The sequence below is a fragment of the Mastomys coucha genome, unplaced genomic scaffold (assembly GCF_008632895.1).
Source record: "Mastomys coucha isolate ucsf_1 unplaced genomic scaffold, UCSF_Mcou_1 pScaffold22, whole genome shotgun sequence".
Taxonomy (NCBI): Eukaryota; Metazoa; Chordata; class Mammalia; order Rodentia; family Muridae; genus Mastomys; species Mastomys coucha.
Genome location: NW_022196905.1, coordinates 187,462,367 through 187,480,853, shown reverse-complemented (window position 1 = coordinate 187,480,853; position 18,487 = coordinate 187,462,367). Strand labels below are relative to the sequence as shown.

General features: G+C 41.3%; 1 protein-coding gene across 1 annotated transcript in view; it reads right to left on the bottom strand.

The window, feature by feature from the left end:
* The window catches only part of Enpp6 (ectonucleotide pyrophosphatase/phosphodiesterase 6), a 112,828-nt gene that overhangs the window by 52,759 nt on the left and 41,582 nt on the right, over nt 1–18,487 (bottom strand). Inside the window, exon 2 of the mRNA XM_031342886.1 lies at nt 15,558–15,737. Coding sequence (XP_031198746.1) covers nt 15,558–15,737 — 180 coding nt within the window. The remainder of the gene's footprint in view (nt 1–15,557; nt 15,738–18,487) is intronic.

Here is an 18,487-nt window from a genome sequence, read left to right as displayed (position 1 = left end):
CTCCCCTCCCTTCCCCTCCCCTTCTCTTCTCTGCCTTGATTGGTAGAGGTCTCAGCATCCCAAGAGTTGTGAATACAGTGTGTTACCCATTAAGTGTTCTTACCCTTCTTGTTTCTACCCTTAGCCCAAGGCAGACAACTCTCCCTCTTCTACTCTGGCCTACCCACCATTCTTGGTTCTACTTACATTCTCCTCTACTTTACTTCTACCAATCCAACACTATTAGTCTAATGCTGCTCCCCACTCCCCACCACACACACAGTAACTAATATATTAATGTACACAGTGTAGTCAGTTTCCGTTATTTCCAGAAGTGATTGGGGCTTCATGGTCAGTTGCTTTGGTTTCATTATTAATGTCTCTTCATAGAGGGCTTACCCTGTGGTAGCAACTATGATGCAGGCAGAGGTTTTTGAAGCTGATGGAACTTTGTATGACCTAAGGACCCTAAGACTCATAGTCCTCAAAGATTGGCTGGAGGTAGTGGCTCTGAGTTCATTGTCTCACATCCAAGAAAAATTAATGACACACTCTTGTGGGAGCATACAAAGTGGAAGTGGGGTTTATTAAAATCGGCTACAGGAAAGTGAGAAATTAAGAAAGTAAGAGAAACTCCCAAGTGTTGGTAGGTCTCCCCAAAGGAAGAAAACCTTTTAATTGGTTTTGTATGAGGCAAGGGCATAAAGTGGATGAAGAATGAGGTCATTTCTACTGAGACTGATTATTTCTCTGGGTTACCATGGGCCCAGGCAATGGAGAGCTCACATGTTATATAGCTGTCCCTGGTCCAACCATGGAAATGATTGTATGCTGTTCATATTCTGCCCACAAGTTAAGGATAGTTGAAGCACCCTCTGCCCATCTCTGACTCCAGCTTTGATGTTGACTCTCTATTAGATGTTAGTCACTTCACCACAGTTAACACCCTCTGACCTTGGTAGGTGTCTCAAGTACTGTTCATTGTAATGAGCTCTATTTGTTCTCACAGCTACCAAGAAATAGCTGCCATGTTCTTGGTTATGCCTTCATGTATGGGATGGGACTTCTTCCTAAAAGGGGACCTGGCATGTTAGAAGCCACCCTTCCATACAAGTTAATCTATTGTGGTTAGCTGCATTAGAAGCAACTTATTTAAAGCAAGGATATGTAATAAGCAACTGATCCTAGCATGTATTTTCTATAGGGGGAAAAATCTGACAGAAGTTAGCCAGCCATCCTGCTGTAAATGACCTCGTTTCTTTGAGCCCACTGATCTTTTATCAAGTCCACTTGATTATTTCATGCTCAGAAGCAAGCAGCTTTGTTGTTCTTTCTCAGTACCCCTGACCACATTCATTCATTTTAACCTTTATATTCCCTTTTTACCTTAACACTCATTTACACATTAGAATATATGGGCAACTTTTGGTTTTTGACGATGAGACCTTTGATTTAGTACACAGAACTATTTATGCCTCAGTCATTGTTGCAAGCAGTATTATACAGCCTTGTGCAAATAGCATTGTAGTCTTAGGATGCTTAAGCCTGGCGCCATGCACACAGGCTTATTACTCCTCAACCCTCCTACGACCTAGTCCCTCTTGAACTTTGCAAGTGTTCCCACTGATAGAATGAAGGTGACTTAAGTTAAAAAGCTCAACCAATGGTCTAACTCCAGATAAATGATATACAATGTAAAAACAAAAGAAGCATAAATAACCAAGGCAATATATCTCTGCCAAAAATTACCAACTCCACAATAATGGCCTTCCAAGGAGAGAGATGAAAATTCTAGGCAAAGAATTCCAAAGAATGTTTAGAAATATGTTCAAAGAAGTGAAGGGGGATATAAATGAACTCCTGAATGAATTCTAGGAGAGTATACAAACATTTTAAAAAATAAACCATCACAGAATATGGAAATTAAGAGAGAAGCACAGCAGAAAAACCAAATTGAATTGATAGAAATGAAAAAAAAATCCATTAAGTAAACAAAAAGTTTAGTAGAAAGCTTAATCATAGAACTGATCCTGGGGAAGACAGAATGACAGGGCTTGAAGACAAGGGAGCAATAATCTGTCATATTGAAAAGAAAGGCAAATGTACCCATGAAGCTACAGAAAAAAAATGATAAACAATGTTAGTGCAGTAGTCAAATGAGGAATAGAAAAACAAAAAAACAAACAAAACCCCCAACAAAAAAAGTGACAAAATTTAATACATATATGTCAATAGTAAGTCTGGATGTTAATATCAGTTCTTCAATTAAGGGCACTGACTAACAGCTTGGATGGACTCATCAATATGTTGCCTCTAAGAAACACACCTCACTATCAAAGAAAGATGCTACTTTAATGTAAAAAATAAAAATGAAAACATTTATTTCGAGCAAATGGAAAACATTACCAAAGGCCCCCCAAAAGTGTTACTGTTGAAATATCTGGCAAAATACACTTCAAACCAAAAATAGAAGAAATAAAGAAGGCTGTTTCATGCTTATTAAGAGATCAAGACAGCAAGGGGACATCACAATTCTAAACATATACATACGAAGCACAGGTGCACTTAATTTCCTAAAGCAAATGCTACTAGCTATGAACTCACAGGTTGACGCTATTACAATAACAGTGAGAGGTTTTAATAACACTGTTCCTGATATATAAGTCACCCCAACTAAAGTAGAGACACATCGGGGTTAAATGATATCAAAGACTGAGTAAGCCTAGCCAGACTCCTACAGACCATTCCATTCAAATGCCACAAATAAACATTCATCTCCATGGTTGATGGTGCTTCCCTTAAGATAAATGATGTAAAAAATCACAGAGAAAGTCTTAATAATACAGGAAAATTGAAATAACTTCTTTTTTTTCTATCTGACCACCATAGAGTAAATCTATAAATCATCAACAAGAAAAATTATAGAAAATATATAAATTCATGGAGATCAAACAGCTAGCTCAGTATTAAATGACGAATTGCTTATTGAAAAAAAAAATCCAGAAGAAAAAGACTTTTTAAATCCAAAAATAGAATGAAGATAGAAACAGCATACCAGAACCTGGGGATGCCGTGAAAGCAGGCTTAGGAGGGCAGTTTACAGTGACAAGTACCTCTACTTAAAAACTCATAAAACTTTGAAGTAAATAACATAATGACATGCCTTAGGGGGTTCAGAAATACAAAAAGCAAGCCAAAACCAAAAGTAGAAAGATCAAAAACAAACAAACAAGCAAACAAACAAACAAAAATAAACCAAAGAATGAATGAAATAAAGAGTTGGTTCTTTGAAAAGAGAAACCAGATCTGGTCAATCTCCTTGCCAAACTATGTGTGCGCGCATATTTGACTTAAAAGTAGAAATAAAATTTCCTAAAATGACAAAATGGACAGATAAAAGAGTGAAGAGTAGGAAAATAGGGGAAAAGCATATGATAGATAGATAGATAGATAGATAGATAGATAGATGATAGATAGATAGATAGATAGAGATAGATAGAGATAGAGATATTTTTTAAAGAAAATCAAACTCTAGAAAACAAAACCCCTCCTAACAAAATAAAAAAAGTTTACTATAAACTCCAAACTGAGATAATTTGTAAATATACAGATGGATGAATTCTTACCAAGTGTGTGAGCTGTTTAAGCAGCACTCACATTAGGGAGCAGAATGCTGTCATCGTAAACAGCCACCTTCCCACACACCTTCCTGGTGCCACTTTGCTTAAGTGTGAATTCTGCTCTATCACTATACACTAGATTTAACTACTTTCAAGCTTAATATACTGCAACAATTCAAATTAATTGAAATCTTTAATAAATTCTTAGTAAAATTAAATTTAATATCTTTCCTAATATTGTTGTATTAAGCCAACGACTGGCATTTGACGGCCTTGTATCCATCACACATTGATAGTTTGCCTTTCTTCTGTTGATTTCTGTTGAATCAGTAAGTATTATGACTGTGCCATTCTTCTATTAGCTTGCTATTCATGTAGTCTTTGCAAAGTAGCCTGAGAAAAACAAATATAAGATTTGCTATAAGTTTTCATTTCTTTAATTTTCCAGATGATATAAAGATGGACTAATTTTAAAAATAAAACTTTAACCTTGTTTCCATGTATTTTAGCTCTACATGGATTTTTTAATAGATTATTGACAATTTGTGTTTCCCTACCTGGTTTCCTTTCTGCTGTTCTTCATTCTTTCCAACATCTCTTTGCTTCCAACTGATACCACCTCCTGTTTGAGGGATTTAATATTCCTGTCCTTTAGACATGCTAGCAGTATCATATACTACTTCTTTCCCATTCTGTTTCTCCTTTCCTGTACCTCATCACCATATCTCTTGTGTCCTTTACATTGCTTTCTGTCTTTATAATCTTTTGCCTTTCCACATTTAACATGCATGACTATCAGTTCCAGAATTACCTTTTTTTAAAAAAAAATTCTAGTTTACTAATGAACATTTCCATTTTGTTCCTTTTGTGTGGTTCTTTCAAAGTGCATGACTAATGTCTGGGTCACTTATAAAGTTGATCTATTGTCTCATTTATTCCTCTTGATTTGGGGACGGTGGCCAGGACTTGTTTTCTTATTTTTTATTGGATGTTGCAGACTGATATGAAAACTTACAGATATGTGATGTTCTGCATGTTATATTCTTCTGGAAAGCACTTCTGTAAGCCTCTTAGACCACCCCGGCCATAATATAATAAAGGAGAAAGACTATTCAAAGCTCAACTTTGTGCTTAGGAAACCTTTCCTTTTTGTCTATCTCTACCATGTAGAGATAATCTCTTGTCCACTGTGTAAGAACATTCATCTGCCAAGAAAAAAATCCTTTGGCCAATGATTAGAAGGTAAGACATCTGGTAGAGAGAAAGAGAGAATGTCTGGGAAATAGAGTAGAGAATTCAATATAGAGACCTTAAGGAGAGACACACAAAAGGTGAGCAGAGGTAAACAGTCACATGGCAGAGCTTAGATTAGAATAATCTAGCTAGTCAGGGAACATGAAAAGCTTTGGCCTAGGCATTTTTAAATATATTTAAGTCTCAAAGTTGTTATTCCTCCCTGAGGCTGGGAGGAAAACTACAAAGTTACAGATGGCACCCACTATACTACCTAATTTGCCAAATTCTGTGTGGTCAGGAAGGGATGGTGTGATATGTTTCCTACCTCTGAAACAGAGCCAGCAGAGCATGTACCTTCAGGAGCATCGACAGTTGCTGGGCATGAGGCTTGTTTGTGTGTGTGTGTGTGTGTGTGTGTGTGTGTGTGTGTATGCACATGTCATGATTCTCCTTCAGGAAATATTCTTTCTACCAAAGTTATTGAGGAATGTTCTCCCTGCCAAGGTTAATGACTCCACGATAGTTAGAGACAGCACAAGTCCAGGAGGTGAGGGTATGCTTATATCCTTAGCCAAATGGTAAATACTAGGGCCTTCAGGGTAGCCCTTAAGGCTGCAGGAAAGAACTCTGAAAACATGAGTTTAAAAATATATAATTTAAGGATGCAGTGTGGATTGTAGCAGGTGCTCCATGAACCTAAAAGAACAGATGTAGCTCCACTGTGTATCAGCATGTCAGAAAGATATAAAGGCGGGCAGATTCCTGAGTTCAAGGTCAGCCTGGAACAGAGCTAGTTTGGCCCCAGGAGTGGTGGGAATGGTAATCTCAGGATGGGATCCCACCCAGCTAGTTTATTGTCTGTGCTTACAAAGGCAGGCAGATCTCTTCATTTGCAACATTTAAAAAAAAAACTGTGCTTTTCTCTTTCAAGAATCAAGGGCTGGGGTTCTGGAATGCTGACTCATGGGATAATCAAAAGGAAACCTGGAGTAAATGACTGAATTGATATATAAATAAAAGATTGGAATTTTGATATGTATGAGATGACCTATCCAGAGAATTTTCAAGAAATTGTTTTCAAGCAAGAGAGAGCTGTCTCAAGCAGAGGACTATCTGGAAAGCTATCTCAAGCAGAACATAGGCTGTCACTTTTCACCCCATGACTTGACATTTTTTTTCTGCTCTCAAACTCTCCTTCTCTCAGGAATCCCTCTCGAAGCTGAGACTGGTCCCTGGTACTAATTCTTATTCCTCAGATGATGTCCTTCATTATCACCATTGAAATTATGGAATGCTTACTGGGCCTCCCCTTAGTGGACACTGAACTCCAATATCTATGCCTTTTTTTAAAATCTTACGATCTGCCCAAAACTGAATTTCCATTGCCTCCCAACTGCTGCTTTTGAGATCAGCATTTGACTGTTGTAGACATCTACATGTTTGCCAAATACAACTCTCTACCTAGGTCTTGCTGTGTGTCTAATCTATTACATAAACATAGGCATGCCAACTGTCCAGTAGTTCTGAAAATTACTTAGCCTATCTTTGTACCAAGTAGAACTCCAAATTCTAGCCATTTTTAAGCACTAACAAAAAGACATTTTATCATAAAGGTATCTCTTAGTACAAGGAACAGAAAGCTTTTAAAAGTTAGCTTATATCCATGGATGGAAATGACTAATCTCTAGAATACTAGTTCAGAATCAATTCTACTTCTCTTTGTTTAGTGTGGGTGCTAAGAAAGCTGTTTATATAAACAAGTAGATTAAAATAGAAGTAGTTTGTACCCATGTAATTTAATTTTTTTTAATGTCAAAATGTGATCCAGCATAAATTTTAGAACAATATTTCAGATAACAATTCAACTAAGTTTTTCTTAAATAACTTTAAAAGCAAGCACTCACAGCTATTTACTTTTTTTTTACTTACTTTGAGCTGTGTATCTGATTGGTGCTGTCTGTCTTTATGTATTGTCAGGACGGGACAATGTGCCTTAGTGAGATTCTGGGTGAGAGGCATTCTTTCTTATGTGAAATAAGAAGAAGCCATAGTTCAGTCAGGACAATTTTAATACCAAATATTGGAGGTTATATAAGATATTATATAAATAGATGGTCCATGTAATATTCGATTAAAACTAAACTTGTTCTTAGTGATGCTTGGGAACCCAGTTTGAAGACTTCTGAATTAGGAAAGGAGGTCATAGTAGCTCCGTCCTACCAAAGTTCCATGTCCAGATAATCACAGAGCATGAAGTGGTGTTGGGAGCCAGTGATGAGAAATGGGTTATAACTTGGTGTTATTCATAACACAAGACCTTTAAGCAAAGCAGAAAGAGAAAGATCCATTACTACAGGATGAATGATGCATTGACACACTGTTCATTCAGAGTCCGAGATTCAGACAATGGAGCAAGAAGTCCCATCTCTGTTGGGAGATACTCTGCATGCATGTTCTGAAGGTGCCATCAATGGAGATGGAAGCTGTATGTTTCCACATACCCCAGAGAATGGACTGGATATGTAGCAAGCTAGACAACGTCTGGGGCAAGTAGATCTTCCTTTCAATGTGGTCTTTCCAGGGTGAACTCTCAAAAGGAAAAACACTGTACCTCATCTGAGACCCCAAAAGCCAAGAATGAATAAATGACTGAAAAAGAAAGCCAGCGAGGAAAGACAATGGCAGCAAAATGGAGCACAGTGTAAACCGAGTTGGGTAGTTTCAGAGAGAGCAGAGCTAATTACTCCTAGGTGGGTCTGTGTGGGTGCTTTGTTTTGTCTTACTTTGGTCTTTGTCTGATAGGAATCAGCAGACTGGAAGGGGGTGTAGTGTGGACAGCTCTCTAATCAGGAGTCCCTGGACTGTCTTCTGGATCTGCCACAGGCTCGTTCTGTCATCCGTGAATGTGGGCGAGTATTTCTCAACTCCTAGGCCACTTCCTCCAGGCCTGTTTCAAGGTTATGCAGAGAACAGGAAATTTAGTCCACTGAGGTCACTACAAGTCACCCAAGCATGACTGAGGGAAGTATGAAGTTTTGGACTGTTACCCCAGGGGTCTTCAGGGAAGGTCATGGCCAAGGCATGGTCTAGAAGTAAGACTTTGTTTTCATGACAACCTTGAGGACAGGTTTTCTCTTTTTATTCCATCTTCATTCATCATTATTGGTGAGCTTTGAAGAGAATTGCCCTTAATTAAGATACATTCATCAGGACCTAGTCTTGTTCACGCTATTTCTGATGACCTACTAAGTGTTATAATAAGAAAGTAAAGTGCCAAGGAGTGATCACCAAGGTTCACCATTATGTTTGTGTACCTTTGTGCTAAATATTTTAAGGTCGTTTTTCTCATTCTACATCTACCAGATTATTTTAATATACTTATATTTTTTTCACAACAAGACCTTGTTTGCCAAAATAAACTATCAAAGCAAATATGAAAATCCATGATGTCTACAGTATGGGTGATACATCCGTGTAGATGTGGCACCCTTGTGGATTGAACAATTACAAAGCAATACCCAGTAGGCTTCCATCAAACCTTGTTCTTTCATAAATTTGAAAACATACCCTGCAGATAGAAGTGAATGTCCCGAAGTCTTTCTGTGGGCTGGCCATCTGATCCCCTAGTTCTGGTACTTTTCCATTGTACATATCCTCAGTGTACTTTGCTTCCTAGCATCTCTCTCTGAGGACCACCAAGCTGAGACCATAAACATCACATTTTTCCCAGCTTCCTAGAGCAAAGGTCTCACTTTCCAAGTGGAGTTCCCGCTTGCCAACTTTGACACGTCTTGTAACAATAACTCCTGTGAGCTGCATTTTATGTGATGTGAGACAGGTGTGCAACTGTTGAATACATGTCTCAAGAGAGCTTATTAAAGTGGCTAAGCCAATTAACTCTCCCAGAAACATGCAACCTTTTCCAGGAAAGTACATTTGAGGTACGGGAGCTTGTGGGAACAAGTTTTTGGAGGGAAGCATGGCCTTTGATCTCAGATACCCTTTCCCTAGGGTTGGCCCCATCCCAGAAGGCCAGGAGAACTACAGTTGTAGCTCCTCCTCCTGTCAGGAGGGAGGAGGCAGGTTGTGTCATGGAAGGCTGGCCTTGTGTACAAGGTGAGAGCAAGCTGGAGAAGACAAACCAGCTGAAAGGAGCTCCCCTGTTACACTTGAGTCCAGAAGCTTGAAAGGAAGTGATTTACTGGGGCAAAAAGTATGGTTAACAGGAAGCCCAGGTGAGAAAGAATGAACTTTCTGCAAGCCTAAAGCTCTGCTTAATAGGCCAAAGTCAGAACAAGCTTTAGATCAGAGGAATAAAATCCTCTAGACCAAGGTCATGACCATCCTTCTCCCAAGGGGAATAAGATGAAGACAGAGTGACCACCACTAGTGTTATGGTTCCTGACACAGTGACCACGACTAGTGTTATGGTTCCTGGAAGCCCCTTGAGACATCCAGCAGTGGCATCTTCATGTCTGAAGCAAGTATCTCAAGAGCTTCTAACTCATGATGTGGCTCCTCCCATCAAGGAAGCCATCAGGACTTCCTACACTGTGTGGTGTTCCTGACCAAAGCTTCCTTCCCTAACAAGGACTTTGAATGAGAGGTTCCTGGACTTAGGGTACAAAGTGCCAGCAAAACCCTTTCTTCATCTGTGTTACTGGATCTCTGGCCCCTGCTGAGAGATTCCTTCCCACCCCTCCCAATCCAGTCTGTGTCCCCTGAGACCTTACAAACTATCCCTATCCCCATGTCTGATGGTGTCTCAGGTGTTCTGAGCCACTCCTAGGAATATCTGAGGTAGAAGGTGGGTATTTTTCCCGTGTCCCTACTTAGTGTGTGTATGTTGAGTGAGAGTAAGTATGTACATGTAGGCCAGAGGTCACCATTAGGTGTCTTCTTCAGTTGCGCTCCACCTAGTTTTGAAAGCATCTCTTACGGGTCCTAGAGATTACCAGTTAGGCTAGACTGACCAGCAAGCTCTGAGGACCTGTCTGTCTCTGCCTTCCCAGCACTGCTAATACAGGCATGCATGACCACAGCTGCTGAGTTTATACGGGTGTTGGGGAATCTACACTCAGGTCATCATGCTTGTGTGGCAGGCACTTTACCTACTGCCGACTCTATTTTTGCTGTTTTGGAAACAAAACAAAAGAAAACAGCAGCAACAACAACACCTCCTCCCTGTATTTCCCCAGTGATGCCAGGGAAGTGTTGGAATCAGGGTAGAGAAAATAGGAGGGGCATGTAGGGAGGAGGCACAATTCTGCACCCAAAAGTCTGGAGGAGAAATTATACTGGTGGCCCACAGAATTGGGCCATTCCTTCCCTCCTTCTATTTATCCTTCCTTCCTTCTTTTCTTATTTTTCTGAGGTTCTGGGGATTAAACCTAGAGCCTGGCACATATTAAACAAGCTCGTTGACACTTATTTATGCCTTCAGTCCTCAAAATTGTAGTTTTGATCACTTTCCAAGCAAAGCTCATGGTTAACAAGTGTTGGAGCCAACAAACTATGTACTAAGGCATCTTCCAGTTCTAAGATTAAACACATCTCAAAGACTATTGCCAAACTGATGACAGTGTTAGGAAATTTAGTGACTCTCCAGATTGTTTTATTTGCATTGTCAAGTATCTGGCTGGAAAATGATTGCAGTTTCATCCAGAGGTTTGGTGTCTCATGCACAGAGGCCATAACAGAGCTATGATGTTGGTTCACAATCTTTGGGATGGATGTTAGGCCTCTAACTTTTCCTTTGCCCAAGTGACATGCATCCAAGGTCAACTTGACAGATGGGTGTCAAGATCACACCATGGCAGAAAAGGGAAGATACTGTAGATGATCCATAACTTTCAACTAATATTTTGTATGTTCCTTTTGCTAATCTGAGTGAAATGGCTATGATTATAATTGCACAAACTGGATAGAGACTGAGTGGATAGCCATATACAGCCCTTGTCTAGAAAAGGAGGGAGAACTGGCAAGTATGTGTGTTTTTCTGAATAAAAAGTAGCTTATTGATCTAAACACACAGAACAGGAAGATGCAATGCCAATGAGCCAAGGCTTATATAACATCATCCTGGGGCAAATGGGTGGTTGTGTCCAAGTCTTCTTGGTGCCAGGTCTTAGAGAATTAACACAGCAAAATCCATAACGAAAGACATAGGACTGGAATGTCAATCCTTAAAGGGCAACTAGAGAATGAACTTAAAATCTGCTGCCACTGAGTAAGATGGGTCTGCTGATATGAGGTGCTCAAATGTCCTATCCATAGAGATTCTCAATACCCAACCCAATTATTCCACTTCTTCCTTGGGATATCCATCCTGCTTGGAGTTGCTCTTCAATATCAGTTGAAGATTCATTTTTGTCCTCCAAAATAAAATTTCCTTGACATCAAAAAGTAACGTTTGTGATCAATATGTACCTAGCCCTTAACCTTTTTGGACCACTGGTGTGGCCCAGGTGCACTATTCCTGACTTATTTCAGCTTTGAACCAGTTCTTAAGCTTAGTTTCCACTGTGCAACCAAATGGGAGCCGTGGGCAGGGAGAGCTTTGAAGGCTCTGTTGACAAGCCTTAAATATCTGAAGATCTGGGCTGAGGGAGGGTGGACTCTTCCTCACTGCTCCATTTGTCATGCCATGGCTCTCTCTCTCTCTCTCTCTCTGCCTGACAGGAAGACTTGAACTACTGCCATTTCTAAGTTGCACTTCTAAATATTGACTTAATGGAGAGACTCAAAGTGTCATAACACAGCTCACTAGAGCCATGAATATTGTCCAGGCCTCACAGAGAAGTCTGTGCAATGTCCCATGGGGAGTAGAAAAGGAAACAGAAGATAGAAGAAGAAAAATAAAATCCAGGCATGTTTAGCAGACATACATGACACTTTGCTTCATCTTGTAGAGACAAATGAACACTTGGTAGTTCATTGTCTGAGGCTGGAGTGTAGCAAGGAGGAGAGAGAATGAACAACAGTGACCATGACGCCCTCTGGCCTTTACTGGCAGAAATGAGGTCACTGGAGCATTGCAGCCTGGGCTGGGCAGCCTGACCTCAGAAAAACTTCAGTTGGGTGTTCAGTTTTGAAGGACTAGACAGTGTCTAAGAAAAAAGGAGCTTTTCATCTAATTCCTATGAAGACTTCCATTCAAATCGTTGACCAATCTTCATGAAGGTGATGGGAGGAAATCTCTTTTTAGCTTCTTACTTATTGTTAACTCAGGCAGTTCTACCATGTCATATGAACTGCTGAACTTAAAAGAAATGATGGGCCCTTCTGTAAGGAGCTGTAAGAAGTAACGGGTCCTTCTGTAAGAAGCTGTAAGGGCTCAATAAGATATAATACAGGGGAACTACTTTTGAGACCCATCACGTGTTCAGTGACCCATGAATTAAATTCTCCCAGATGAAAGTAAAAGCAGCACCCTGTACAACAGCAGTGAGAACCTTGGCATATGACCACTGCCTGTCTCTGGATTTCCTCCCACCTTTCCATATCACTGGCTTCTATGACTATACCACTGACAGAGTGGTATGCAAGCAAGGAACCACTGCCTGTCTCTGGATTTCCTCCCACCTTGCCATATCACTGGCTTCTATGACTATACCACTGACAGAGTCATATGCAAGCAAGGACTGGGAGTGTTAGGGGGTGGCAATTATGCTTTTAAAACATTAAGCGTTTAAGGTTCCACAATGAATCCAGTGAAGCCAGTCAGATATCATGAAAGGTTGCTACCATGATATTGTGGCAATATTCATCTTGATGATCCTTAGGGCAATGACCAGGAAGTGTCATATTCTTTCTTCTGTGTCTATGTATTCATTGACAATGATGCTTCTAAAAACCAACCTTAATGTGCAGCAAACTTTCAGGCTTAACTCTGAACTTGGCTCTTTAGATAAGTCTCCTTAAATTGATCTACATTTCCTTGGGTTAGCAACCAACTTCATACCCCAATGGGGTCTTCTATTTTAGATAAAGGAGTATACTTAAACTTCCATGTTCTGGCTTGAGCCACACATGTTCCCCCATAGAGTCACACTTTGAATGCTTGCTCCCATGGCACTATTGGGTGACACGATGGTGATGCTGTGTAGGTTACTAGGACTCAGGGTGAGCCTTCGACGGTTGTGTCTCTTGATTTTGGTGATCTTTGGTCCACTGTGATGTGAATGGCTGTTCTTTTATACAGGCTCCACAAATTATAGTTTTCTGCTCAAGTGCTTGGTTCCAAGTGACTGTGGACCTCATCCTTTGAAGCCAGGAGCAAAAATAAACCCTTCTTCTCTTAATTAATTTCTGTCGGATATACTTGGCTACAGGGATGTCAAATATAACTGATTCTCCTTCCCTGATCTGAAGCATCTCAAGTCAGTCTAGGTGACTGATGGGTATGCAAAGCATCCCTGGTGTCACTCTGAATTATCTCTGTTGGCAGAATAAGCCTGTTAGCTCTGCCCAGTGTGGACTTAACACAGTGTGTGCTGGCCTTCATGAGCCCACCTGTAGATGCTCATCCCTGGTCTCTGACAGCTTTCTAGGCTCCACCACAGCTTAGCAGTGGGACTGCCTTCTGCAGCCTCCATGGTCTGTGTCCTGCACTCCTTTGAGATCTGGCATGCTCTTGAGTACCTCGAGCATTGCTCCATGTGGCCACCTCCAGACAGCATCCTCCAAGCTCCTGCAGAATGCCCACACCCTCGGTGTGGGCCATCTGTAACTCGCCTCTGGATTACTCATTCTTCCCTCCCCTCTCCCCCACTCCTGTCAGTGGCCCTCTCCCACAATCCACTCTGCTGTTCTCTCAGCAGAGAACTGTTTCACAATTCTCTCAGCTCTTCCTTTCCCCTCACCCCCACCCCAACCCAGGCCAGTGAGGTCTCTGCTGCTTCTGTCTACCTCCCACCAGGCCGCCGTGCATTCCTTTTAGACTTTTACCAATAGCTGGCTCTGTGATGACAAGAATCTATGTATTATGCTGTTGGAAGAAAGTGTTATAGCCAACATGTCATATTGCCACATCGTCTGCTGAAAGAATGAATTTATAGTAGGAAAGTGATTGTTTTGTCAGTATTGAATTCCTTCATACTTGGTGTGTGTGTGTGTGTGTGTGTGTGTGTGTGTGTGTGTGTCTTGAGTCTGTTCTTTCAATGTGTGGGCTCTGGAGGTTGATCCTGGGTCTTCCAGTTTGACTGTGAATGCCTTTGACTGGCCCTGAATCTCCTCACTCTTCATGGAAGCTATTCGGTGGACAGGATGAATGTAGCCACTGATGTTTCACGGTAGACACAGCAGGTTGTAGCACTACGTGCTTCATTACAGTAAAACGGTTTTGCTTCCCAATTATCTGGATGTATAAAAGGAGTCAGCCATAGGAGGCGTTACGTAATTCATTACCAAGCAGTTGTTCTTTGATTTTTCCATTTTTGATCCGAAGGTATAGAAATGAAAATATATTGGATGAAATTCTCAAAGAATAAATAAAAATACTATTTTGAAAAAAATTATAGAAACAGTGTATCCAATTCCTTTGTGAAAAGTCAGTGAGCAGACTAAACTTGCTCTCCCTTACGTATTGAAAACGTTGCACATGGAAATCAAGCATGAGACACCGGAACAAGAGAACCAGGAAATGACATTGTACCCGATGATACTATAGAGCTCAAGAATGGAATTTTTAAAATGTACCCATAGAATATCTTTGCCATTTATATATCTGGTAGATGGTTATTATCCAGACTATATACTGAACTCAAACAAAACAAAACAAAACAAAACAAAACAAGAAACCCAGTTAACTGATGGGACAATGAAATAGACGGTCCATAAAAGAAAATAAATGCAGCTATCTTAAAAACTTCAGCCTCATTAAAAATTATAGAAATACAAATCAAAACTACACTAAGAGTCTACCTTAGCCCAGTCAGAGTTGCAGTCCCTAAGAAAACAAACAACAACAAATGCTGGCACAGATCTAGATAAAACAGAATCCTTGTGCTCTGTGGGCAGGAATGTAAGCTTGTCCAAATGCCACAAAAATATGTATGAAGGCTTCTCCACAAACTAGTAACAGATCTGCCGTATGACCCCGCTACACCACTCCTGAGCAGTTATTCAAAAACCTTCTAAGTCTTCTCACAGACCACTTGAGCATCAGTTCACTGCAGCACAACTCACCAAGTTCTGGACCCAACCTAAGCGTACAGACAGCCCCAGAGGAGCCAATGAGGAAAAGGCAGCTTAGGTACACAGTGGCTTTTATATCATTTGTGGGAAGATGAGTGCAACTGGAGACAATTACGCAGAGGAGGCCCAGCCTCAGAAAGACAAAGATCACGTGTTTTCTCTCATCTGTGGTGCCTGGTTTTTACAGAATCACGTAAAATCAAGGCTGTGTACATTAAATGTGAGGAGAAATGAAGCTTATAGGTGAGCAAAGGGGGATTAGTGTGAGTGGGGAGAGCTAAGAAAAAGGGAGTGGTGGGGTCAGGAGGGGTAGAGGGGGTGGAATTTGTTCATTCTAAAATAGATACCTTTAAGAAAATTTTAAGTTTTAAAAAAATTACTAACAAAATGTTAATGTGCCCATGGAGCACAGTCCTTAAGTAAAAACACCCATCTTTTAACCTTGGCTTGGTCTTCTTCTCTGTACAGACTCTGCGGTGTTTGAGATTTGGAAGCAGGGAGGGGCCTGGAGGTCGGCACACTCACCTGGCCAGTAATACATATAGACCTTCCTCCTGGCTTTCATCAGAGTGATCCACAGCGGTTCTGACCCGTTCCACCAGAGGGGCATCAGGCTGTCTCGGTTGACCCCGATGTCGAAGGACTTGTTGGTTCTGGGATCCCACATGTAGTTGCCGATCATCTGGTGGACCTCACAGTGGCGGCCTGCGGGGGTGAGGAGGCACGCGGTCAGTTTAGCCTTTATGTATAACCCCTGTTTAATCCGATTGCCAAAGCCTCTCCTGCTGGCTTAGGAAGGAGAGAAAGTACCACAACTTGATCTTTTCAAGTACCACAAGTTGATCTTTTCTGCTGTTTTACAGAGGCTTCATTTTGATAGAGAGTGCCAGGAGGACAAAAAGAGAGCCACCGATGGGAGGCCAGCCAGGTCTACACGCCAGATTCCAGACCAGTCAGATTCACGTAATGAGAGCCTGTCTTAAAAACAAAACAGATATCCACTATTTTCAGGTGCAATCACTTTGCACACAGCTAGATCTTTCCAACTGTTCTGTTTTAAGCCACATTGAGGGGACTGGTGAGAGACATAGCAGGTAAAGGGGCTTACGGCCAAGCTTGACGATCTGAGTTCGATCCCCAGCACCAACACAGTGAAAGGAGAGAACTGATTCTCTCAACTTATTCCCTGACCTCTGGTCCTTTGACTTCTGTGTGTGTGTAACACACACACATGTCCATGCACACACACACACACTAAAAAACAAATTGTAGTTACAGTGAGGGTAGTTTGGGTAGAATTTGGCCATCTCTCCATAGCCTGAGGTCTACACATGCCTCAGCCTGGAAAGAGTGAATTCTTGTGACAGGTGGTTTAGATTCTCACCCCAGAGACAGTTCTGCATCCCTTCAATTTTCCTCCCACGAGATACAGGAGCCAGCTGCTAGGAACATGATTCTCTCCTTTCTTGGAAGAGACAAGTAACGGCTTCATTGTTCACCTTATAACATTTGGAACCTAATAGTGCAAAAACAGACTCCAGTTGAAAAAAACAAAGCAAGAAAACAGCTCCACATGGAGCTGGGCACCAGAGTGGGCTGGTTCTGTGGGCAGAGCTTGGTCCTAGAAGAGAAGCCAGAAGTGAAAGGCCCAAGCGCTGGGACTCTTTAAAACATTCGATTAAATGATTTATTTTAGAACAATGTGTTTCATCTTTAGAGTAAAAATAACACAAACGTTGACAAGGGCATCAAAAAAATTGCTGCAATTTGAGCAAGTGTCGTTTGGCATGGGGATGAAACACACTTAAGCGGCTCCGTAAGCAAGCACGGCCAGAGTAGTGTTCTCTGTTTGTTTGCGGCTGTTGTTTCTCCCAGTCTTCCCAAGACCAAAACTCTATTCTTAAACAAAAACAAAGAGGAACTACCAAGGACAATTTTGAAAAAAACTGAATGCCAAAATTTACAAAAAGGGAAAGCTTGATCTCTTGCCATCGAAAGCCAGACATTGCACAAACTGTATTTTAAATTTAAAGCCCAAAGAACTAAAATAAAGAGGTTTTATTCAAAGTGGCGGTGTGCATAGTTTTATCCCCGCTAAAGTTTTTTTGCTTGCCAACGAGTAACATCTAAAAGTGAAATAGAACAGATATAATAGGATCACCATGGTGAAGGAATTGCAATGCAGACTTATTAAATACATGCACACATACACATGTGCACGTATAAGTGCACACACACACACACACACACACACACACACACATTCCTGTCTACTATGCACTGTGATAAACACAGAACATCAAATGGGAACTCTGACCTTCTCTCTCAAGTGGTTTTCCATCTAATCCTCAGCAGAGGATCTTTGCGTAGAGACCAGCTTCTGGGAAACAGAAACTAGAAGGGGACCAACCTGCAGCTTCTCTTCAGAACCATGTCCATCATTAGTGCCCCTGTTGCTAAGGAGAACCGAGAATATGTTCTAACTAGTTCATCAAGTAGAGGCACAGTTCCTTTTTATTCAAATCTATTACTCCTTTTACTTCAGCAAAGTCGAAACACTGCCCCCTCAGCAAAAGCTCTTGTGATTTCTCCCCTCAGAACAACGAAGTCAGACACTTTTGTCATCTTAAGGCAGCTCGCTCGCGCCTCCATGAGGCAATTGTGATACTATCCACAGCAAAGATAGTTTAGAGAAGTGGCCCTGAAGCACACAACAATCAAAAATAATTCCTAAAGTACTAAAACTACCACCAGACCCCAGTGTCACAGGGTGACACCCTTGAACTGTCTGGTTTTTGTCAACTTGACACAAGCTAGAGTCATCAGAGAAGAAAAAAGCTTCAGTTGAAAAAATGCCCTCATAAGATCCAGCTGTAAGTCATTTTCTCAATTAGTGATTGATGGGGAAGGACCCAGCCCATTTCGGGTGGTGCAGCTCTGGGCTGGTGGTCCTGGGGTTCTATAAGAAAGCAGGCTGAGCAGGCCATGAGAGCAAGCCAGTAAGCAACATCCCCATGGCCTCTGCATCAGCTCCTGCCTCCAGGTTCCGGCCCTGCTTGAGTTCCGGTCCTGTCTTCCTTTGGTGATGAACCAATGTGTGGAAGTGTAAGCTGAATAAACCCATTCCTCCCCAACTTGCTTTCTTGGTCCTGGTGTTTCATTGAAACAGTAGAAACACTGACTAAGACACTTCTCTTCCTTCGACTTCCATCCGTGGTGCTCTGAATCCCAAAAGCCCAGGCCCTTCCATCTTTCTTCAATCTCTTCCGTCTAGCTGAAAAATTACGGGAGAGTCTTCTTGTATACTGTAGAGCTATTGTGTCTGATGGAGAGGAGGGAAGCAGCGAAGGAAGAAGAGGTGAGGAGAAAGATAGAAGGTAGCCTGGAGAGCCCAAGGGTCACCTCAGACTCATGGTCAGGGGTTGGGTCTTTGTGTGGATTGCCCATACTCTTCA